Source organism: Onychomys torridus, chromosome 4 (genome assembly GCF_903995425.1).
Source record: "Onychomys torridus chromosome 4, mOncTor1.1, whole genome shotgun sequence".
NCBI classification, from domain to species: Eukaryota; Metazoa; Chordata; class Mammalia; order Rodentia; family Cricetidae; genus Onychomys; species Onychomys torridus.
The window spans coordinates 3,880,610-3,906,246 of NC_050446.1; the positions used below are offsets into that span (position 1 = coordinate 3,880,610).

General features: G+C 41.9%; 1 protein-coding gene across 1 annotated transcript in view; it reads left to right on the forward strand.

Annotated features, from left to right (window-relative positions):
* LOC118582570 (complement C5-like) overlaps positions 1 to 25,637 on the forward strand; it is a 101,842-nt gene that overhangs the window by 37,824 nt on the left and 38,381 nt on the right. The window contains exons 16-26 of the mRNA XM_036185543.1: positions 916 to 987; positions 2,319 to 2,516; positions 5,268 to 5,358; positions 7,204 to 7,277; positions 7,991 to 8,130; positions 12,236 to 12,463; positions 13,736 to 13,796; positions 19,816 to 19,905; positions 21,578 to 21,790; positions 22,232 to 22,307; positions 25,408 to 25,567. Coding sequence (XP_036041436.1) covers positions 916 to 987; positions 2,319 to 2,516; positions 5,268 to 5,358; positions 7,204 to 7,277; positions 7,991 to 8,130; positions 12,236 to 12,463; positions 13,736 to 13,796; positions 19,816 to 19,905; positions 21,578 to 21,790; positions 22,232 to 22,307; positions 25,408 to 25,567 — 1,403 coding nt within the window. The remainder of the gene's footprint in view (positions 1 to 915; positions 988 to 2,318; positions 2,517 to 5,267; positions 5,359 to 7,203; positions 7,278 to 7,990; positions 8,131 to 12,235; positions 12,464 to 13,735; positions 13,797 to 19,815; positions 19,906 to 21,577; positions 21,791 to 22,231; positions 22,308 to 25,407; positions 25,568 to 25,637) is intronic.

Consider the following 25,637-nt stretch of genomic DNA (forward strand, 5'->3'; position numbering starts at 1 on the left):
ATTCTAGTTGGTACCATGATATTCATCCTCATATTTAAAATAATATAGCTCAAAAAAAAAACAAATAAAAGAAATAGGGGCCAGCAAGGTGGCACAGTGGGTACCAGTGCTTGCAAATCCTAATGATCTTCAGTCTTTGGAACCCACACTGTGGAAGGAAAGAACCGGCTGATCCAAGTTGTCCTCTGACCTCCACATGCACACTTGCATGTGAGCACACGCACACAAGTAAATAAATAAACATGTAACAAAATTAGAAGACAGAAAGGTAATTCAACAAAAATCTAGCTCCTGCTAAATATAATCAATGTATCCAAAAAGCAGCCATATTCAAAACCAAGATCATAAAACAAACCAGATTACATGATAGTAGGTCTTTGATGAATTGTGTCATATTCAAAGGTATAACACACAGAGCCTAATCTAGTTTTTTTTAAATTTATTCTTTTCTCATAAAATACATCCTGACTGTAGCATCCCCTCTCTCTGATCCTCACAATTCTCCTTTCCTCCAGATCCACTGTTACTCCATTTTCCTTCAGAAAAGAGCAGGCCTCCCTTCGGTATCAACCAAACACAGCATAGCAAGATGCAATAAGATTAACCACAAACCCTCATATCAAGGTTGGTCAAGGCAGTCAGTAGGAGGAAAAGGGCCCCAAGAGCAGGCAAAAGAGTCAGAGACACCCACTTTCCCAATGTTGGGAGTCCCACAAGAACACCATACTGCACAATCACACATGTATGCAGAGGGCTAAGTGCAATACCATGCAAGCAAGCCTAATCTGAATCAGGTTCATGGTGCAGACTTGTTAAATAAATCACTGGGGATGTTTCAGATACTTCCATGAAACTTATTCTTTCGATTTTGTGTTCTTTCTCCCGTTTTCTATGTCTCTGTCTTTTTCTAAACAGATGAATCATGTGAAGAAATTCTCAGGCCAAAAAGAGACCTGGAGCTCCTACAGCAGACAATACAAGAACAAGGTACTCAAAGTCTCTTGTATTCATGAAACATTACGATCATATTGAAGTGAAACCTTGTAGAACCACCCCCAATTCCAAAAAGAATGAGTGAAAAAAGAAGCGTGTGGAGGTCTAGATCACCCTTCAGAAGGTTTAATCCAAACAGAGCTGGTATTTCCTTGGCTATAATCTCAGTGACTGTCTTTATTGCTAGTATCATGATGGCTGGAGACACAGCTCAGTGTAGAGTTCACCCAGCATCCACAGGCCCTGGGTTCAATGCCCAGTACTTGGAGTAAAAAGAAGGCATTTCTATCTCTAAAAACTAAAAAAGTTTTTTTTCTTTCTTACTTAGATGATTATCTTTATAAAGTATAGCTAATGGAAATTATTTAAGCCAGGTGTGGTGGTGCACATCTTTAGTCCCAGCACTTGGAAGGCAGAGGCAGGTGTATCTCTGAGTTCAAGGCCAGCCTGGTCTATAGAATGAGTTCCAGGACAGCCAGGGCTACACAGAGAAACCTTGTCTAAGTCACAGAGAAATTATCTAAGTCAGTGATTCTCAATCTTCCTAATGCTGCAACCCTTTAACACAGTTCCTCATGTTGTGGTGACCCCCGGCCATAAAATTACTTTCATTGCTACTTCCTAACTGTGGTTTTGCTACTGTTATGAGTTGTAATGAAAATATTTGTGTTCTCCAATAGTCTTAGGTGGTAACTGTGAAGGGGTCACAACTCACAGGTTGAGAAACACTGCTCTAAGTGCTATTAACTGTTAAATATATATATTTTAAAAACTGAAAATTATTTAAAAGGTTATTATGATAATTAACCATCTTTCGGTAATAAAATTTTACTTATTAGTTTAATAAGTTATTTACATGTAAACATGTAAAGAACATGGACTAGAAAGGGTCATCTAGACAAGTTCATAAATTTTGATGCTTTTTCTATTGAGAGTCCTTACAAGATGACCTTAGTGAAGGTCTATAAACTAAGTCAGAAAAGTGTTAGAAAAAGTAGGATATATGGTTACTGTATAATAACAATAGCCATCTTTAAATGTGCCAAAGTCTCTTGGATATTTAATTTGTTTGAAGTCTTTCAGAAGTTAGTATTTAGCTTAGTTGTGGGAGGTCCTTCAACCACTCAGCATGAGTCAGAACAGACCACCTGCTGAGGCCACATTCTCCCTGCTTTTGGAGAAGTTCCAAGGAGAGGCTGGCCAGCCAGCCAGCTGTGGCTGCTGTGGTGAGGGGTTATGTGATGTTAAGAAACAAATGTCCCCTCGGAGTTCTAAATCTGAGATGTTATGATTGTGCATGATAAGGGTTTGGGTCACCATTTCAGCTGCTAAATACAAGCACCGAGTGCCGAGGAAATGCTGTCTTGATGGAGCGCGGCGTAATGACCATGAAACCTGTGCACAGCGAGCTGCCCGGGTCACTGTAGGCCCAAACTGTGTCAGGGCCTTCAATGAGTGTTGTACCATCGCAAACAAGATCCGACAAGAAGGCTTCCATAAACCTATGCCATTGGGGAGGATGCGTAAGTATGAGTTTTTCTGCCAGAATCCTATCTGATATGGGGGATTTTGTGTAAATTAATGCTGCTAATGAAGATAGCTTAGCTGCTTTGTAAAAACTAAAAGTAGAATGGATGACTTATACATATAAAAACACTTCTGTTATTCCTGGGGATTTAGAGTGGTATGTTCCCAGTCAAGCCTTGTTGTTTGTTTTTTCTTTTTGGGGGCCCACCAACCAGCTCCCAAATAAATCACACACAGAGGCTTATTTTTTTTTAATCTTTTTTTATTATATTTGGGTTTTAATTTTACACATCAGCCATGGGTTTTTCTGTCCTCCCCCCTCCCACCCCCTCCTTCACCCTAGTCCCTCCCCTTCATTCCCATCTCCTCCAGGGCCAAGACCCCACTGGGGATTCAATTCAACCTGGTGGATTTAGTACAGGCAGGTCCAGTCCCCTCCTTCCAGGCTGAGCAAAGTGTCCCTGTGTAAGCCCAAAGTTCCAAACAGCCAGCTCATGCACTAAGGACAGATCTGGGTCCCACTGCCTGCGTGCCTCCCAAACAGTTCAAGAGAGCTCAGGGGAGCAGGAGATCCTAGCTGGATCAAGAACAGAAAGGGAGAACAAGGAATAACAGACCATGATAAATGAAGACCACATGAGAACAGGAATAGGCAGAGTGCTGGAGAGCTCTCCAGAAATCCACAATGATACCTCCACTGTAGACTACTGGCAATGGTCGAGATTAAGCCTGATCTGACCTAGTCTGGTGATCAGGTGGCCAAACACCTTATGGTCGTGCTGGAACTCTCATCCAATAACTGATGGAAGTGGATGTAGAGATCCTCGGCCAGGCCCCAGGTGGAGCTGAATTGTTGAGACCAAGATTGGAAAAAGCACAGGGACAAATAGCCAAATGAATGGAGGCACATGAATTATGAACCAAAAGCTGTGGAGCCCCCAACTGGATCAGGCCCTCTGGATAAGTGAGACAATTGAATAGCTTGAACTGTTTGGCAGAGGCTTATTCTTAATTATAAATGCCCAGCTTTAGCTTGACTTGTTTCTTGCCAGCGTTTCTTAACTTTAAATTATCCCATCTACCTTTTGCCTCTGGGCTTTACCTTTCTCTGTTTCTGTATACCTTTTCTTTCCTTCTCACTCCATGTCTGACTGTGTGGCTGTGTAGCTGTGTGGCTGGGCGGCTGGGCTGGGCGGCTGGGCGGCTGGGCGGCTGGGCGGCAGGGCAGCTGGGCGGCTGGGCGGCTGGGCGGCTGGGCGGCTGGGCGGCTGGGCGGCTGGCCCCTGAAGTCCTCCTCCTTCACTTATTCCTAGATCTCTCTTCTCCCAAATTTCTCCTTTTTATCCTCTCTGCCTGCCAGCCCCACCCATCCTTCCTCCTGCCTTGCTACTGGCCGTTCAGCTCTTTATTAGACCATCAGGTGTTTTAGACAGGCACAGTAACATAGCTTCACAGAGTTAAACAAATGCAACATCAACAAAAGTAACACACCTTAAAATAATATTCCCCAACAAAGCCTGGGTCCTGATCTGGTATAAATTTAAAGCCCACTCATTCCCAAAGCTTGAGTGATGATTTACCCCGTGAGCCTTAAGCAGGAGCCTTAGATTGGATAACCCCAATATACCCTTGAATACTAAAATTCTATGGTTCTGGTATATTATGACCATTGAAAATGAAGTTTGTGTTTACACTGACCAAATATAGCAAAAGACTTCTAAACTGAGCAAAACATTGTTTTGGAAGCCTTATTTCAGTTTCAGCCAATGATGTTTTTTAGAATTTGTAAAACTTTCTATGTTTTCAAAACTTTTAAGATCTTCATTTATGCGTCATCTTTAGGTAAAGAAAAGAAACAAAAGCATCTCCTCTTTCTAGTCTGCTTTGCTTAGCTGTGTATCTTGAGTGTTGTCTGTCTCCATTGATACATCCTACAGACATAAGTGCAATAAAAAAAATCCACGCTATTTGGGATAATTTTACCATAACCATGGTATTATTCACTCATTCAAGCACCATTCTGACTAACAATCTAGTGCACCCATTTTTTTCACTGCCCAGTTTTTCAACTGGTATCTTCCAGTTGGCTTTGGTTGCATGGTACCCGCTTTCTACATCCCCACACCCCCCAAAGTCCTATCTGTGCGGCCACCAGTCTTCAAGGCCACCAGGCTGCAGGGGCTCCTCTGCCTGCCCTGACTTGTGAATGGCCCAGGTGGAGAACTGGAGAGAACAGAGCTAGCTCCTCTCAGGGATTCCAGGCCCAGGCTGCTTATGCAGATGTCTGGGGACTGTTGTTTCTGATATCCTATCTGGTTTTCTAAGTTTCTGAGTCTTGGGGGTAAATCCACAGTCCCCTATTAATGCATCTCGGATGGAAGCAGACATTCCATTCATTTTATTAAGGGAAATACAAATTACCAATTAAGTCAGAGATCGCAGAAAGCTTCCATGTTTTCTGATATAAACCTAATTGTCAAAATCATCAAATTGCAAATAACTCTCAGCTTGCTGAGGTTGGTCTTTCCGAGACTGCACAAAAGACCAACCTCAGCCGCTTCTTCGCTGTTCCGCCAGCGTCATCAGCAGAAGCTTTCTACGATTTTAAAGTTGTTTGAAATCATTAAAGACAATGCCTTACTGACCTGTTAGAAAACAACCAAGTCACAGATGGATGGTTGTAGTTAAAACTTCACCTGTAAGCAGAATTTATATTGGTTTCTATAACTAAATTTATTTTCCCCTAGACATAAAGACCCTGTTACCAGTAATGAAAGCAGATATTCGAAGCTACTTTCCAGAGAGCTGGCTGTGGGAAGTTCATCATGTTCCCAAAAGGTATCTTTGATGTTCCTCTGGAAGAAGATGTAGAAAATTAAAATATTACTGCCTCGAATCAGGATACTACTATTTTCCCTTTAATTAAGATAATGCCACTCTTAGGTTAAATTTCGTTTTGTTTTCTCATTTTGCTTAGGGTACTTTTGTCTGAGAGTTGAGTCCAGGGTGACCCCAAATATCAGTAAAGAGGGGTGCTACTCTATTTAGTTTATCTTTAATATGCATCTACTGCCCATGTGCTATATGCCATATTGGGCAACCATTTTCAACATAAAAGTACCTGTATATAAAACAAACAGATGAAACAAAAATGGAGTTATATTTTGTTAAACTCTTTATTAGGGTTTTAATTCTAACAAGAAGTCTCCCTGTAGCAGGGACTGGAAACAATGATGAAAACCCTGAGTCCACCTCATCATTCCCAGGCCACTGCCGCTGGCTTTGCACTGGCGCCCAGCCGGGGCTCTGCGCATCTGCTCCTCCTTCCCCTGCACAGCCTTCTTGTGCACGGCTGTCCAGTGTCCCACCCTGCATTGCCCTCCTTCTGTACTTCTGGTAAAACATCCCACACCAGAACGGGACTGGACCAATTACTAGTCCCAGTTACTCCTGTGCAGGGGTCACGTGGTATTTCAGTAGCCTGTCTCCTTACCCGTCTCCTTCTTTAAAAAGTCAATACCTCCAAAGCAAAACATGATTCCAGGTCTCTATGTTATATCCAGGACCTGATGTAGAGACATAAATATGAATGTGTTGACTGGACCCTTTGAATGCCATCTTGGTACAGTGGTTACACTGACATGGAACTCACGTTTAATATCTACCTAACTGTCTTCCACTGGACTGTAAACCGGTGGACAGCAGGACCATAGCTTACAAACACTGTGTACTTGGTACTTGGTATCATACCTAATGAAGAACCAGTAGGCCATAGCTACAATAAATACACAGGCTTACTCCTTGCTGGTAAGTTTAGTATACTGTTATAAGCGGTATCACAGCTAATTACCTTGCACCCATATTTTAGCACATGATAACAGGGGATGTGTTTTTCTCTGTACTATATGCTCTGACAGGGCAATATTGCAAAGGTGTTCTTCTCTCTCCCGTCTTCAAGCCACAGGAGCAATGTCTGCAAACCTGAGATAGGTGGGGTAGAAGCTGAACGTAACTATCTGGGTTAGTTTTTCCTTAATAGCTGGTGTGATGCTGTCAACTCTAATGTTGCACTGTAGTTGAATATTGTATGTGTTTCTCTTCCTGGAAAACACAACCTAAGTGAGGAGGGGCTCATTATGGCTCACAGTTCTGGTATTCAGTCCATTGCCGTGGGGAAGTCTTGGGGGCATAAGCTTGAGGCACCAATGGTTGTTAGGAGGCAAGAATAACAAATACCCCTGTTCAGCCAGCTCCTCCTCTTTGTGCAGTCCAGGACCCCAGCCTAGGGAATGGCACTGCCCTTTTTATGTTGGTTCTGTTTGGTTGGTTGGTTGGTTGGTTTTTGGTTTTCTGAGACAGGGTTTCTCTGTGTAGTCCTGGCTGTCCTGGAACTCACTCTGTAGACCAGACTGGCCTTGAAATCACAGAGATCTGCCTGCCTCTTCCTCCTTGGTGCTGGGGTTAAAGGTGTGCACCACCACCTGGAGGCCCTGCCCACTCTTAGGGTGGATCTTCACTCCTCAATTAACCCAATCAAGAAGATGGCTCACAGGCATAGATGGAGGCTAGCCTAATCAAGACAACCCTTCCCCAGGGCACCCAGAGCCTTGTCTTCTGCATGAGTTTAGATCTTGTCAAGCTGGTGATATTAACCATTACAAATACCAATGTTTGAACTTCCAGAAGCCAGATGCAGGTTGTGCTGCCTGACTCACTTACTACCTGGGAGGTCCAAGGCATTGGCATTTCAGACAGTGGTAAGAAACCCTGAGTCACATGTCCATCTCTGGAGGGACTGATTAGCCAAGATGTAATTCTTTGCTATTGTAAATTTCATTTGCCCAGAATTTTTTTTTTTAAGCTGTGGATTAAACCCCAGGCCTTGCGCTTGCTAGGCAAGCACTCTACCACTGAGCTAAATCCCCAACCCCTTGCCCAGGATTTAAGAGGCAAATTTTTAATTTTCTTTCTCCTCAAAAGACTTCAATGTACCTACACCTTTGAAGCTATTGAATTTCTTCAGCTCTTCTATGAGCTGCCAGTTACAGTTCTGTGATCAAACACCTCCTTTCCTTCACTTTTGACAGCATGGGAGCTTGAGGAGAGTTAGAAATAAATCTATGTCTTCTCTCTTGGCTAATGTCCCTTGGAAGTGACTTTACACAGACGCTGTGGAAACAACTACAGGATTGCTGTCATTTGTTTAGTAATTTTGTTTTTACAAGTCTTGTCTCTACAGTCAAAACTTTATAGTCATTCAGTGGATTCAGCAATAAATATCTAAAAAGATTTGGTACTCTAGTTAACACACATTCTCATATTTTAAATAGAATTAAATATTTGGCAAACAAATGAAATATTATTTTTAAAGAAAGAGAATGTGGCACATTTTAGTAAGGAAATGTGACACAATAAAGTAAGATAAGAATTCCATAATATGATCATACCTTGCTTTTCCTTTGGACTGAAGGTATATGTGTTGCTGATACACTCAAGGCAAAAGTGTTCAAAGACATCTTTCTGGAGATGAACATACCCTATTCTGTTGTACGAGGGGAACAGATCCAATTGAAAGGAACCGTTTACAATTACAGGACTTCAGGGACAATGGTGAGTAGTGCTTTATGGTATGTTAGAATAAAAGAGACAAAAGAAATATTCTCTAGTTGTCTGAGAATGTCATTAAAATATCCCCAACACACACATACACACACACACACACACACACACACACACACACCTCCAATAAGCACATGCATTGAGTGTTGTCCTAGACGTCACTTTGGAGTGTGCAGGGGTACAGAAAGGAGGAAGGGATAGAGTGAGGTCATGTGGTGCTGCTGGAGGACAAAGAACAGAAGGAAGCTAAGTACTGTGAATTTGAGAGAAGAGGGAGTTCCTGCTTGGTTCATCTGAGCTCCCCAATCCCCTGAATGCTAACCATCGTATCCTGTGTTTCATTTTTGCTATCCCTGCTCTTCTTCTCTTTGTCTATCTTGTGGTCCTCTCCAAAATCTTGTTTTCAACACCTCACCCTCCAGCCATAGTCTCCTTGCCATTTTGCTAACTACTTATTGCCAATAATTCTGTAGCAAGTCTGACCCCATAGAAATCCCCAATCCATTGATGGACTCAAAACCTTTTCTATTATCCTCCAAACAGCTGATGTCTTTACTCTCCTCTTTGTACAAACCACTCATGAATATATAACCACACTGTCTAAAATTACGTCAACTCTCATGAATCTCCCTCACTTGGGATCAAACGGTGAAAAACTCCGACCTTCCCATTTGTCTTTTCTGTGTGGTGCACCTCTACAACTAACCATACTGTGGGCTGGTAGGTTTCATCACAATCACAAGACATTAGATGGGACCCAACACTGTCCACAAATCTAACTATGTTTTTAAATTTCTACTTTTATTCTTAGGACTGAGTATTTCAGTGGTCCCTCACCCAAATTTTATATATACTCTCCAACATTTTTAAAGAAACTATGCATTGCATTGGCACACTTTCAAACTGACATATAAAATTTTTCATCTAAGTTTTAAAAGATGCCAATCTAAAACTTTTAAAATAGTTTTAAATATTTAAAAATTACATCAGTAGTTGAAATAAGACTATTACATCATTTAAATGTGTATACTGGAATCTAAATAGCAAAGTAATCTATTTTTAAATATTTAAATAAGTTCTTAGATCATTTCTTTTCTCTTTTAATTAGCTCAATTTTATTCTACTCCCCAGACTTTATGCTTTTGCTTGAATTTCTTTCTGTGGGTCTTCCTGTCGTGTTTTGATACAAATGTATTTATAACAACAAAAATCTTTTCGATCTCCTCATTTTAAGATTCTAAAAAGAAACTACTTTAGTATCAGCTACCGTTACAAATACTACTAGTATATAATGGATTAAAAAATCACGTTACAAATTTTTACAAATAAAGCAGTATATTACAAGTGTTTTAAGTTACTAAGAGGGTGTGGTGGAGAAATGGTTCAGTGTGGACTCCTCTTCCAGGAGACCGATTCCAGGTCCCAGAAGCCAAGTGGGGAGGGCCACAGCACCCGAGACTCCAACTCTGGACTCTGCAGGCATCTGCATTCAACTGTGTACACACATACAGATACACATAATCAAAACTAAAATAAACCTTTAAAAATAGAATTGTATTAAGAAAATGCTTTCTGCTAGTCTACTAACTATGGCTAAATAATAATAGTGGGCTTAGCATAAATTCCATTCTAAATAAAATAAAAATATTATCAATTTTATTATCCTTCTATCAACATATTTTATTGAATCATTTTTACTTTAAACACTGGAGTTTGTGTTCAGATTATTTGTTTTAGATGATTGCCCTATATCCTATATGCCCAATCCTAGTTTACACCATCACAGCACAGACCACCAGAGTCGTTGTGATATATGGTGATACAATTGAAATTTGAAGGTTATGATATTACCAGTTGTATATAATCTTTAACTTACCAATACTTTCATTATATCAAAACAAGTGCATCATGATAGATAGTTCAGGGCTAACACTTACTAATTCCCTTTCCTTTTAAATATAAATTACATTCTCCTGGGCCTTGACGGCTAGTAATTTTGGATCTAATCTGAGACTTTGTTAACTGAAGTTATATGAAGATTATGGGTTTTGTTCTTTTCCTCTGAAAAGTATTTAGGTTTGTTTACATGTTTTAGCAGGCAATTAGATGGATATCATCCCAGACTCTGGAGTCCCTGTTCAGTTCTTTTGGCCTAGCTGTGATCCTTAGAATCTGTACTGTGTGTAGGTCAAGGGTCAGCAGGGTTTTCGAGTAAAGAACATACACAGACCTCAAGTGTCTTCCCTCCTCAGCTGTGGTGACTTCCTCACACTGTCCTCTGGTTCCCTGAGCCAGCAAGGTGGAAGGTCTCTACTGGGGATTTAGACTCAACTCAAAACACTAATGGAACTCACCTTCAGTTAGAGAGAGAGAGAGAGACAGACAGACAGACAGACAGATATCCATCCTGGCGCCATTCCCTTCTTCCAAGTGGCTGTCATTTGCTTAAATGTATTGTCTGGAGTTCACGATTGGTCTTAGCCTCATGGCAATCACGGAAATCGGAATTACTGCTGCAGGTAGCTTTTTACCCATACTGCCTCATCAGGTTCAAAAGTCCTTTCCTAATTCCAACTTACTGCAAGGGCTTATTGTAGTTATTATTGTTTGCATTAGGGCTTTTTGTTTGGTTCAGTTTGGCTGTTTTGTTCAGAGGTAGAGTCTCTGAAGCATGATCCTAATTAGTCTTAATAAATAAAAACACAGAATCAGATATTAGGGTAAAAGCTGAAAGATCAGAGAAGCAGAGCAGCAGCCACTAGAGACTTCTTATCTCTCTGAATCCTCAGACCAAATGTGGCCAAGATCCTGTCTCCACCCACCTTATATTCCTGTCTCCATCTTCCAGGACTGGATCAGAGGGGTGAGCCTCCCAAATACTGGGATTAAAGGCTTTTGCCACCACTGCCTGGCCTCTATGGTTAACTAGTGTCAGAACACAAACAAAATATCACACATCAGGTCTCACTATGTAGTTGACGCCAGCCTGGAGCTGTCTGCATAGCCCAGCCTGGCCTCAAAGTTCGGGTCTTCCTGGGCCAGCCTCTCCAGTGCTGGCATCAGAGCCTCATGGCATCATGCCCAGCTATTGTGGGATTTTACAATGAACTTGTGTTGAATGCTCCCTTGCCCCACATCTGCTATGCTGGGGAATCCTTGACCCATGGTCTCCTTTAGCTCTTCCCCCATCAACCATGGTTGGCACTGTCCCAAAAATGTGCCCAAAGAGCAGAAGGAACTTTACATTTGGGGGAAATCCCACAAAATTAGCTGTTGAATATCTGCATTTTCTCCTGCTTATCTGCTTGATTCTGGAATGAATGGATTTTATTCTTCGGGCATAGTTCTTGATTCTACTGGTTCACCAAATTGATGGTGAAAATATACTCACTCTTTGAGCCAGAAATCAATGGATACTGTTACCAGAAAATGAGAGGGCTCACACAATCTGTTTCACAGCTCATAAGAGGAGAGCCCAAGTTTAAATCCATGTCTTTCTAGAGCGTGTTTTATTGTAGAATAAAACACAGTTGGGCACAAGTGGGAAGATCATAAGATTAGGACTAGAGATGGGTGTGTATTAGGTAAGCCTTTGAATGAGCTGAGGTACAGAGTTTTCTATCATTCCTTCCACTGTCGTTTATTATGAGTCAAAGGCTGAGGTAAAGGTAAGACTCCAAACACCTAAACCCAAGGCTCCTGCTGTGCAAGGCTCCTGCTGTCCAAAACACAGACTGTGGAGAGGACAAAACAGTCACATCGTAGCAGCAGGAACACAGGATGACAGTAGCTGTAGCATTATAGAGTGAGCAGCTCTCTAAGAAGGATAGAACCACTCTAGCACTGAGTCTTCAGTCACCCCGTGACACTGCTGTGACCCACAGCAGCTTGCATGTGCCTGAAGGAAGCCTGAAATGAGCCTTCTGCCATGCCTTGGAACCAGAGGGGCTAGTCTGACATTGCTAATAAACCAGGGGAGTTTGTGTCCAGACCAGCATAATTTAGGATATACTTAGAGATTTTTTTTTTCTTTTTCATCAAATGTGGCTTAAATGATGAGGTGTTCTAATACAGTTCTTCACCTGCTGTGTTTCAGTTCTGTGTTAAAATGTCTACTGTGGAGGGAATCTGTATGTCAGGGGGCTCAGCTGTTAGCCATCAGGCTTCCAAGTCCTCCAGATGTGTGCGCCAGAGGATTGAGGGCTCCTCCAGTCACTTGGTGACCTTCAGCCTGCTTCCTCTGGAAATTGGACTCCACCCCATCAACTTCTCACTAGAGACTTCATTTGGAAGAGAAATCTTAGTGAAGACATTACGGGTAGTGGTAAGGAAAATATGGTTCTTGTAAATTGTTCTTTGTTTCTGGGGGAAATGCCATCAACAATTTGTGTCAATATGTTTGGGGTCAGAACAAATGAAAGAAATGATGATGTGATCAGGACACAGTAACAGTTCAGGAATCTGACAGAAACTCTCCCGCATTTTTTGGTGCTAATCTTGTAATTTATACATTAATCTGAAATTATGCTTAAGGTATTGAATAGAAGAATAACACCTGCTTACTGTAGAAAATAAGAATAGATAAGATTTTTATCTACCAAGAAAAAGAACCAATAAACCCACAAGCCCAGAGATTGCCAAGTTTTACTATTTGATGCACATCTTCTGGGTTACCCCTTCCACCCCACTAATTCAGAAAGTGTATCTTGAAATCTATGTGTAAGATGTCAGGCTAGATACCAGATATAAAGCAGTAATAGACAGTACACATGCATTAAAGACCCCACAGTGTAGAGATTTCCCACTTTATAAATGAATTTGCAGGTCAAACCATGGAAACAATCCCTGAGTATTGTTGACCCTGCCACCTGTTGAGTGTTCTCCTACCACTGAGATTCTACAGTCCTGTTTTGCTAATTTAGAATGAAACACTGTTCTTGTTGAGTGTCATGCTAGCTAACCACCTCTCAGGCCTTCCTAAGCCTTCATTCTTTGGGTTCTGTTTTGCTCTATACCATTAACTTCAGCAAACATGTATTCAGCTGGCACAGTGATTTATGTCTGTAATCCCAACTACTCAGGAGGCTAAGGCAAGTCTGAGGTCACCATGGACGTCCTTGTTGAAAAAAAAAAAGCAGATTTCTTTTGTGCCATCCTGAGTATCTCTGTTTCACACTTAGAGCTGGAGCAGACTTCTTGGTTTTCTCAGTCCTGGCTCCAAGCTTCCTAACAGCATTACTTAGGATAAGTTACTGATCTCTTCATCGGATTCCTCACCTGTCACTGGGAGCAGTGATAGCACTTTCCATCAAGAGGTTTGTAGAGACTGAATGAGTTAATATACGCCAAGTATTTAGACAAATTACCCGACCTATAAGAGCATCCATTAAAGTGTTCACTTTGATCAATATTCAATAGCCAGAATCTTTTCATTGCCTGTATACATGTAAGTATTTATATAAAGTTTGCCTTTTCAGAAAATGTTGGGTTTTTTTCTTTTAATTGGCAAAGTGGTCTGGAGAAACTTGATCCAAGGAATTCAGTTCTTAGAAATGCAATCATGCTCTTAACAAAATGTTTTCTTCTTTCACTTTAGCCAGAAGGGGTGAAAAGAGAAAACTATGCTGGCGTTACACTGGACCCTAAGGGAATTTATGGTAGGAAAAAATATTTTGATTTTTATGTGTTGTATTTCATAAGTAGAAACTAAAGTGTAATTTTAACGTAACTTAAAATGCCACTTTTCAGAGTGCTCAGTGTGCAGAATCAGCAGCGTCCACTTGTTACAGCAGTGCCCTCTCTGGCTGTGACCCCTGTGGTTGAGGCCCAGCAGACCTCTTAACCACACTCACTGAGCATTACAACACAAACACATTGCAATAGTGTATCAGGATTTTTCTTTTGGGGCCACCAATCAGCTCCCAAATCATGACATGGAGAATTATTAGTACTTGTGACTGCTTGGCCTTAGCTTAGGCTCGTTTCTTGCTGGCTCTTATAACTTAACCTGTTTCTCTTCTACATTTTGCCTCAGGGCTTTTTACTTCCTTTTCTTCTGTTTGTCTCACTTTCACTGCTTCTCGAGTCTGCTGGCGGGCGGCTGCCTGGCCTCTGGCCCCGGCATGCTCCCCTCTTTCCTCCTTCTTCTCTTCTCTTGTCTCCTATTTATTCTCTCTGCCCAAAAGCCCCACCTGTCCCTCTCCTGCCTAGCTACTGACCATTCAGCTTTTTTATTAGACCAATCAGGTGCCTTAGGCAGGCAAGGTGAAGCAAATGCAACACATCTTTACATAATTAAACAAATGCAGCGCAAACAAATGTGACACACCTTTACACACAATTAAAGTAGCATTCCACAGCATAAGCACATGTAACACATCTTTGCCTAGTTAAACTAATATTCCATAACATTTCTCCCTTTTTCTCTAAATAAAAAGGATTTTAACCTTAACATAGTAAGACTATATACAACAAGAACAATTATCAAGCAAGAATTATATCTACAATATCCAGTCCATTTATATTTGGCAAATTCAGAGAAAATACTCCATTATTTATCCTACTTTGGTGAGTCCAAAGTTTTGTATCTAATTTACCTTCTATCATAACTAAGGAAAACTATAACTATAAACTATAACTAGCTTCAACTTCATTAAAGACCCCAGAAGGATATTATATTACTTGAATAACAGGAAGTGCAGTGCAAGCCACTTCCAAAGCTATAGAAACAACAGAGACATCTGGCTGCCTGGACAGTCACCCAAGGTTCCTCTGCAGTGTTGGGGTATCCATCTTCAGCTTACATCTCTAGAATATCTGACAGACTTTTCTATAAAGCAGGAATTTTGAAGGACTGTTCACCTTGTTTTGGTAAAGTTCAACAGTCTTTGTGTCCTGCTTGTCCAGTTTACACAGCATTCTGTCAGCAGTTGAGGCAAGAGCAGTTTCTTTGCCCAGTGGCTAACTTTGACACAATGAAAGCAAACCCCATATGGAATTTCTTTGATGACCATCATCTTCTCTGAAGTAAATTGGTGCTACCAGGAGCATACATGTCTCACTGTTATGAAAATTCTTAGGTTATTAAATATCTTAATATTAAACATTAAAAATGCCATGTTCTGTAGGTCTTTGAGGTGTTTGAAGACAATCTACCTATCTAAATATATCTGTTTAACCTTGAAAACATACCTAATATGACTACAAGTTTGATTATTATTGATTGCCTACTAACCCACATTTCTTAATTAAACATTACATTTTTAAATGAGCTGCATAAGCACAATACCCCCAAACAAGAGTAGAAACATACATACAGTATAACAAAAATAACTTTAAATTTGTATCAATATACCAAAGTCTATACCAATGTAAAATACTTGAGGTTAATAGTTGTCTTTTTATCCTATATTTTTATATCTCCTCTAAACCACCAAATGACCAAACATCCATAACCCACCAAAATTACCAAAAACCATCCACTCCCACCTCTTGGGAATGTGGGCATTGTGTTCTCTAGATTGTTTTCTTGCTGTGTGCAGGCAAAGGTATCTTTAGGGAACCTAAGAAAATTGACATAATGGTCAAGTCCTGGAAAACTGGCCATGACATTTGCTGTCCAGTCTTGTGCAATGGGAAAGCACAGGCTTACCTGTGGTCCTGGCTGGAGTAGTCTGTGATCCAGCCTTGGATCCTTGGAGCCAGCAGGCTTGAACTGTTCTGCAACAGAGGCACTCCGAGAGGCTGGATCATCTGGGCCACCCATTTTCACTGAAATTTTCCCTGTGCTCTGAAAACACACAAACATATCTGCATTAACACATGTATGGACTGTGGGTTGTACACAAGACAGTCAAAGTTTTTTTATGTTTATACATAACCCAGCCAAAGATGATTTTTTGTTGTTTTTATGTTTGAGCAGGTAAAATATACATCACTGTCTTGTTTTTCTAGGTTTATTTCTTTATGTCTGAAACAAGGATTTTCAGGGGTCTTCTCTGATCAAATCTGATCTCTATTAACTTTGAATGAACCCACACCCTTTTGTGGAAACAAAAACATAACCTCTTCCCCAAAGCAATACATTTTTTGAATTCCATTTTAAAGTTAAGGCATTCCTAAAGTATCTAGGCTGGTTTAATTCAGCAGCCCCTCTTACAATCCCATATCTCTCAGCAGTTGTCATTCACTCATCAACATTCAAAAAATTCAAAGTTAACACCATACAGGATCCAGACTCCCTATCTATTTTTCATCTTATATGGCTTATTATTTTTATATTACTTTACTCTTTCTTTAAAAACTTTATTATTTATGAACTATTTTTTCTATGACTGTCTATACCCTTTTCTTTTCTTTCTTAAGCCTATGCACATGTTTAACACACTGTAACCTGCTAGAGACTTTTTCCATCTGGACCTGTCTTTACTGTTAACCCCAGCCCTTTTCTGACCACATGAGCCAAACCTTAAACTGCTAAGTGATAGCTAGGACCTCTGCATGGCTAGGGCAGCTGCCTCCACTCCTTTCTTGGGTCCATGAATGCCAAGCCTAGGCCTGTGGCCCCAGTCCAGAGCTGCATTGTCTAGGAACTACATTCAACTGCCCTGGCTCTAGGAAGTTGATGCCCTGCACTGTGGCAAGCATTTTTACCTAGCTTAGTGTACGGCTCCTTCTTTCTTCCTTTCTTTCTTTCTTTTTCTTTTCTTTTCTTTTTTCTTCTTCAGCTATCTCAGGCTCTGTGTGGAAATGTGGGCCCCATGTTCTTTTTGTTTGTTTGTTTTCTGTTTTGTTTTGTTTTGTTTTTCAAGACAAAGTTTCTCCATGTAGTTTTGGTGCCTGTCCTCGATCTCACTCTGTAGACCAGGCTGGCCTGGAACTCACAGAGATCTGCCTGGCTCTGCCTCCCCAGCGCTGGGATTAAAGGTGTGTACCACTGCTGGGCCACACAGTCTAATGGCTTTTTCTTTTTGGACCACCAACCGGCTCCCAAATCATGACACAGAGACTTATTATTAGTTATGAATGCTCAGCCTTAGCATAGGCTCATTTCTTGTTTCTCTCTTCATCTGTGTTTTACCTCTGGGCTTTTTATCTTTCTTTCCTCCTGTACGTCCTACTTTCTCTGATTCTGTCTGGCTGAAAGCTGCCTGGCTTCTGGCCCCAGGCATGACCCTCTCTTTCTCCCTCATTCTCTCCTCCTTCTTCTCCTCTTCTCTTTACTCCTATTGATTCTCTCTGGCTGCCAGCCTCACCTGTCCCTCTCCTGCCTACCTGTTAGACATTCAGTGTTTTATTAGTCAGGCAAGGTGAAACAAATGCAGCAATCTTTACATCGTTAAACAAATGCAGCACTGTAAGTGAGTGTTGCAACTCCAGGGGAAAGGTACCCTGATTGCTTGAAGAGTCAGGCTATACCTTGAGCTTCTAGGACAGCTCTGGCAGCTGGAGCTGCAATGGGACAGCTCGGCTCTGGAGGGAAAGGTATCCTGACTCTTCGGGAGTCAGGCTATACCTTGAGTTGGGGTGTGGTGGAGAATGGTAGCAGGATATAGCAAACCTGCTCCTCTCCTGGAGAGCAGCTCAGCTGTTCCTCAGCCCCCACTTACAAGGGGCTTCCCAGCAAAGCTCTGCTTCTTCTTTGGCCCAAGATGTTGCTTATTTTACTTCATTCTGCTAAAGGGAAAAGCCCTGCAGAAATGTAGCACTCTCCTCTGGCTCATTGAAAAGTTGTTACTTTTTCAGCTCCGCCTTGCTCAGTCCCGGAAGGGACCTCTCAGGAAGGTTCTTCTGTTCAACTCTGCCTTCTCAGCCCCCTAAGGGAACATCTCTGCAAGGTTTTTTCTGCTTAGTCCACCAGGGGACATCTTAGCAAGGTTCTTGTTCTCTGTGCCAGCGAATGAAGATCTTCACACCCAAGACTCTTTTGAGAAAGAGATTTATTTGGAAAGGAGTCCAGGAGAAGGGCTGCCTCTACCAGGGTGGGAAAGAACAGCCAACAACCGGACAGGCCAGTGGTTTATATAGGATTACTTAGGGGCAGAGTTTCTCCAAGGAGAAGATTTTCTGTCCAGGGATTGGTTAGTTTTTCCTGCTCAGGGATTGGTTAGTTTCATTGGTCGGGGCAGAGATGGCCCTGATTTCAGAGCCAAACTGTGTCTCTTTCACTGGCCTTTCTTAACTTTTTGGCTCTAATTCTAAGGCCAGAGCATGTTTCTTTCACTGGCTCCGATTCTAAGTACAAAGTGTGTTTCTTTGGCACTGGTTTCAGAGTCAGGGCATGTTTCTTTGGTTCTGGGTTCAGGGATAAAGTGTTTCTCTGGCTCAGGTCCCAGATCCAGGCTGTGTTTCTTTTGCTGGTTCTGGGCTCCAGGGTCAAGGAGGGTTTCTTTAGCTGGCCCTTTTTTCCTACAAGTACAAACAAACATAACACATCTTTACGTCACTAACAAAGGCAGCAGAAACACAGTTAAAGTAGTATTCTGCAACATAAACAAATGTGACACATCTTTGCCTAGTTAAAGTAACAATCCACAACACAACAGGAATCACCCCTCACTGGATAGTCTGCTCATCCTCACAATAACACAGTATTTTACCACAGAAGCCTCTGTCCAAAGAACACCCGACAGCTAGCCATGTTGTGATTATTTTGCAAGCACCCTTTGAAACACCACAGTGAGACAGTCACTTAGAAAATCCTTCTTCACTGCTCTGTGTCTCTTCTTTTCCTTCCCCGGAGAATCTTCTCAAAGCATGAACTTTTCAAACAAACATTTGCAAACTGACTCCTGGCTAAGTCCAGGTGTGCTTCCGAAAGAACAGCTCCACTAACAACTGTTTCCAGACAGACAGACTATTACAGCCCTTGTTAAATTGTTACACTATCAATGTATTCAGGTCCTTTGTCTGAATCATTTTTACCCCTCAGAAACTCCTTTAAAAACATCATTACCTCTGTAACTAAGGAGTGAACAGAGCATAGAAAGGCTGATTTGCTTAGTGTCACATGCATACCAAGCCCCTCAAACTCCAAGCTCTGTCACCCTTACTTCAGGCTTCCTAAACTCTTTCACTGATTGATTCTAATGCAATATCTTCAGGTTTTATCAAGGATTAAATAACAGAGAAGTTTCTTGAGGAACATTCTTGTATCTTTGCCAAAGCCATGCAGCTCATCCATGAGATCTCAGAATTTATGCATAGCATCTTCATCTTGCCAGGGACTCTGCTGAGTGCTAGAGCTGGGTTCCCACTACAGTGACTTTTGTGAGCCCTGCAGTAACCCTTCCTTTGCCTGGATCTTGGCACCACCTGTACTATCCCTGTACAAAACTGAAACAATAAAAATAGACCTTGTAGGCAGGAGTCCTGTGAGAATGTAATGTAATCCTGCACTTAGCTGGCTTAGTGGAAACCTGGCTCTCTGTCAGTACTCCAAATTTAGTGTGTTGTTTAAGGACTTTTTGCAAGCCTAGGCTTTGATTAAAATCTTTCACCATTTTTTCTTCTTTTAAAACTTTAATGTTGTTATTATAAATGTGTTTTATTTTGAAAATTTCTTAATTAGTAGATATATAATCAAAAAATAGTTCTTTCCCTTAAGAACTCTAGGCAAATCTAGTTTTTTTATTTATTTATTTATTTATTTATTTATTTATTTATTTATTATTGCAGGTATTGTTAGCAGACGAAAGGAATTCCCATACAAGATACCATTAGATTTGGTCCCCAAAACCAGCGTCAAAAGGATTTTGAGTGTAAAAGGTAAATTAAATAAATCCAATTTATGGGCTAGGGATGAAGCTCATTGGTAGAGTGGCTAGCTGCCTAGCACACATGAAGTCCTGGGTATGGTGATGCCTGCCTGTAATCCCAGCACTGGGGAGGTGGATGCAGGTCAGGTTAGAAACTGAGGGGCATCCGTAACTGCACAGTGAGATGGAGGCCAGTCTGAGCAATCCTGTCTCAGAACAGAATCCTCTCTCTCTCTCTCTCTCTCTCTCTCTCTCTCTCTCTCTCTCTCTCTCTGTTTTTGAGGAAGGGTTTCTCTGTGTAATCCTGGTTGTCCTGGAACTCACTCTGTAGACCAAGCTGACCTCAGACTCAGAGATCTGCCTACCTCTGCCCCCCCAAGTGCTGAGATTAAAGGTGTACCACCACTTCCTGGCCATAAATCTCTTTTTTTTTTTTTACTCCATGCTTCAAATCCAAATCACATATATTCATGATTATTCTTTATTTTTCTTCATCTACACACATTAATTGGCTTTTGGTAGAACCCTGCCTCCCACCTTCCTCATCTTCAAACACTTGATAACTTTTCTGACTCTCTTCACCTGGTTTAATTGGAAATTCTTCTCTGATGGGAGATTCCTGTGGCTATCCCAGTGACTTCTCTAGAATGGGTACAGCTGTTTCATCCCTTAACTTCCCATGCTCTCAGCAGCCAGTCCTGCCCCCATTGAAGACTTTGTGACCTACAAACAGTCTGGGACACCAGCTCTCCTTCCAAGTGCCAGTCCTGAGATGGGGATACTGGGAGTTGCTTAGGGGCCACCAGCTCTCCTTCCAAGTATCAGTCCTGGGGTGCTGGGGGTCATTTAGCCATGTGTGCAGCTGTAATGAAATACTGGAGTCTGGGGGTAATTCCTAAAGGACAGGTTCTTAGTCCTCACATTCTGGAGTTTGTCCCAGATCAAGGTATTAAAGTGCCTGGCAAGTATTGCTCCTGCTCTTCCAGCCACTGCCTTGTCTTGGCACCCTCAAGTGCCTGAGCGAAGAAGGGCAAAGCATCAAAGGGGAGTGAGCAGGTCTCCCAGCCCCAGGAAAGCCCCTCCTCAACTCCATCACCTCTGTGGATTAGGTCTCAGCAGATGGAGGGACAGGTGTATTCAAGCCAGACAGGGACTCTCTCCACTCCAGGTTGTTCACAAAGGGGCACCTTTGATGGGTTTACCCTGGGCGTCAGCCTCTGCACTGCAGTCACTCACCACCCACACGACAGAACGTCCTGGCTACATTTCATCTCAGACGCTGGAATCAGAATATCGGCACTAGAAGGGGCCTTTTTGATCCTGTGGAATCCTGATGTCAGATGTATAAGAAGTTGGCTTGCCCATGTTTGCAGTGTTGCTGTAGGTTCAGAGGTCAACGCCCTCTCTGGTCAGGTTCTATTGGCTTGCTTCATTTGAGGATTAGTCAGTACGGTTTACAATGTCTGCACCTAATTATGCAGCTGTATTCCACCACATTACTTTATCTACCACCAAAAACCCATGTTCCCAATCAAATCCAGCTTTCTCCCTCAATTTCTGTAATACAGGTAAACTGCTCATATTGAAAAAGGAAGAAGAGAGACACTGTTGTTTCCTCTTCAGAACACACTGTTGGAAGCTGATAGAGAGCGGTTTTCTACTCAGGTTTCTTTTTGTTTCAGGACTGCTTATAGGAGAATTCTTGTCTGCAGTTCTGAGTAAGGAAGGCATCCGCATCCTGACCCACCTCCCTGGGGGGAGTGCCGAGGCAGAGCTCATGAGCATTGTGCCAGTGTTCTACGTCTTCCATTACCTGGAAGCAGGGAAGCACTGGGACATTTTTTATCCTAATTCATTAACTGAAAAACAGAACCTGCAGAAAAAAATAAAAGAAGGTAAAAAATTGTTTTATATGTCATCTTGAAGATTTAAAGCAAATATTTTATCTACTGTAATATTTAAATTGTTACGAATTATATATATATATATATATATATATATATATATATATGATTAATTATAAAAGAATTTTAGCAACAACAACCACAAAAAATCATGTGATATACTCTTTCTGAGGCATTTTGGCTTAAATCACCAAAATGCCTAGATGAGAAACAAGACACCTGCCTTCCAGACTCTGAGGATCGCCCCTTCCTCTTTGAGTGGGAGCAGAATGTTCTGTTTGATCCCCAACTTGAGTAATTCACACACTTTCTGTGAGAAGTTCAAGGCTGGCCACGATTGCTGCTCACACCAAAGAGGGCTCACCATACCGGGGCTGACCCAGTGCGCCCACGAAGTGAAGTGTTGTGTTCTTTTTTTCTGCTCCTTCTTAGGGATGGTGAGCATCATGTCCTACAGAAACAGTGACTACTCCTATAGCATGTGGAACGGGGGAAGTGCCAGTACCTGGTGAGTGACAGATGTATCTTATATTTTCATACAGTAGTTGATTCATTCATTAAGAATAACAGCCATGGGCCCGGCGGTGGTAGCTCACACGTGTAATCCCAGCACTTGGGAGGCAGAGGCAGGTGGATCTCTGTGAGTTCGAGGCCAGCCTGGGCTACAGAGTGAGTTCCAGGAAAGGTGCAAAGCTACATAGAGAAACCCTGTCTCAAATAAAACTAAAAACAGAAAAAAAATTAAATAAAAAAACAGCCATGGGATCATGGAGATGGCTCAGGGGGTAAAGGCATTTGCTGCCAAGCCAGGCTCCCTGAATTCTATCACTGAGACCCACGTGGTGTAAGGAAAGAACTAACTTCCACAATCTCTCCTTTTGTCATGCATGCACACACTAATAAATAAGAATGACTCCTCTTCCATTTGCTCAGACTGACACCCCTTCAGCACTCTGGTTTTCTCTTGCGACCCATGACTGATCTAGTTAACAGGTGTGGCTGCACCTTCAAATGGAACCTGGAATTTGATCCCTTTTCATTCTTCTGACTTTGGACTTTGATTCCCCAAGTTTACACTCAGCACAGAAGCTGGAGAGGCCACACCACTCAGAGCCTTTAGATGTGCCTCATCTCACCTAGAGTGAGAACCACTGTCTGCTCATTTCTCCCTTGCACGCCCACCTCGTCTAATGCTCCACCTGAGCCCAAGGGTCTCCTCATTGCTCCTCAAACACACCACACCAGACATGGCTTCCACCTTGGGGGGGTCTCTGCACTGACACACACACACCCTTCCCCGGGCAAGACTGGATGTCTTATTTCCCTCAGGGACTTACCTGAAAAAGTTACCTTCTTAATGAGGTCTCCATTGTCTCACTCTCTTTAAAACCACAAACCACAGCACCCAGCACTTAATCCTTCCCTGCTGGGTCGGCTCCTTCCATTTATTGCTAACATTCTCGCTTTTACTTGTCTGTGTCCCCATCAGGATGCGGTGTGTGGCAGCTCCATATGTTCCCTTGTATCTTCAATGAATATTTATTCAGTGAGGGGTAGTTTCCATAATCCTGATCATTTAAGGAAAGACAGTCTAGGTGAATCAAACATTTACAGTCTGTTTTCAAAGCACACCTTCTGCTTTGACTCAATTGTTTGTTTGTTGTCTTTTTTCCCTTCACAAGATATTTAATTTTAACAAACACAGAAAAGAAACTCCCTGCGCCTGGGAGGAAGAGGTTGGAGGGCAGACGTTCAAAGCTGGGCTTCATCACAAGGTGATGTCCTCAAAGAGGGAAAGACAAAACAAGACCTCACAGTGTCCAAGTGCTTCATAGGTCCTGCTGCATAAGGGATCTCATGAGTTCACAGTCTGCAGCCATTTAGTGGTTTTTGTTGAAGTCTTTATGCAGCCCTGGCTGGTCTGACACTTACTATTTAGACCCGGCCTAGATTGCATCCATTCTCCTGCCTCTGCCTCCAGAGTGCTGAGATTGTGGGCCTGTGACACCATGACCAGCAAGTTTACAATTATTGAAATTTTAGATGTTTCCCAGAATTTCACCCTTGGCCTCTTATTTCTTGTGATCTCTCTGGCACAATCTTATCTTTGCCCACGACCTCCATCACTTCTGTGTAGACGGATCCCTGATCAAAACGTCTCTAATCCATATCTCAAGACCTAACTTCTCTCCTGACCCCAGCCCCGCCTTTCTAGGTGTCTGGATACATTCCAAAGTCGTTGCTCTTCCTCAAACATGCTTTTATGTCGTCCCCACTGACCCCTTGTCCTCCACTAAATCAGAATCCAGCTTAACCCCTCCCCTTTTAGCTCTTGTCCAGCCTCAGTTCACAGGGTATCCGTAGCAAGACTGCCTCAAAGTAAAACACAAGACCAAAAAGATAGTAAATGAGAAAGCCCCAGGGCAGGAACATGTAAATGCTGATGTTTTAATATGGTGGGACTGATAGGTAGAAAAGAAACCTGTAGACTTCCTTTTACTATTTGGAAGCTTTGTTAGCTTAAATGCTAGCTAACAATGCAGTCACCACAGATGATGCTTGTATTTGTTGGATGGATTCTGAAAGAAGTAGATGCCTGTTAGGAGAGGGAAGGGGACACAGTTTATTGATTTGTTTGTTTGTTTATTTTTGATTTTTCAAGACAGGGTTTCTCTGTGTAGCTTTGGAGCCTTTCCTGGATCTCTCTCAGTAGACCAGGCTGGCCTCAAACTCACAGAGATCCACCTGGCTCTGCCTCCCGAGCGCTGGGATTAAAGGCATGTGCCACCACTGCCTGGCAAGGAGTTTACTTTTTTAATTTTAATTTTATTTATTTTTTTAACAATTCTTTTGTGCTCTGGGATTTTTGAAAATTTTTTGCTCTGGAAATATTTTTGTTTAAAATGCATTTTAAAACTACAAGTTCAAACAAAATTTTAAAGTGAGGAGAAAGGAAAGCCAAAAGTTTAAGGACGTCAGAACCAAAAGTGGGTTCTCTGGACGTCAGAAGGGCTCTAAGAGTGGGCTCTCAGCAGCCATCAGAGTCGTAAATCCTGTCCTCACTGTTAGTCCGGGGTGGACGCTGGTGGACTGGTATCGCTTTCTAAGTAGGTGACATCCTACATCTTCCTTGTTGGGTGACAGGTTCTAAGTCCATGGCAGAGCTTAACAGGAATGAAGAGAGCCACTTCCAGGGATAAAGGAACTCAGACTTCAATGAGGCTCAGATGCCCACGTTTTACCTCTTCTATATCTCACTTTTATGGATCAGTGATTTGACTCACCTCTGTGACCTTTAACTTAATGTGTCATTTGTGTGTGTGTGTGTGTGTGTGTGTGTGTGTGTGTGTGTCACCAGGAATCAGTTTTTTGAGTGCTAGCTAATAGTGTCATAGTCACAGGTGTGCTGCTCATATTTGTTGACTGAATGTCTTGAAGATTTTTCAAATATCCTACCTTGTCACTTTGTAAAATGATGACCTACTCTAAAATTGCATGTCTTTGCTTTTAATTTCTTTTGAATAAAAGCACGCAAATAAATACTATATAAAAGAAAGTCAGGAGAGGCTCCATGTTCTAAGATGTGTGTGTGATTTGTCTTCTTGAAGGTTAACAGCTTTTGTGTTGAGAGTGCTTGGACAAGTGGATAAGTATGTGAAGCAGGACCAGAACTCCATTTGTAATTCTCTGTTGTGGCTTATTGAGAACTGTCAGCTAGAAAATGGATCTTTCAAGGAAAATTCCCAATATCTACCAATAAAATTACAGGTAAGGCAATCAAAGGTGTAAATTAGCATTAGTTTTATGTACAGACTCCCATCTTATTCCCATCTTCCTA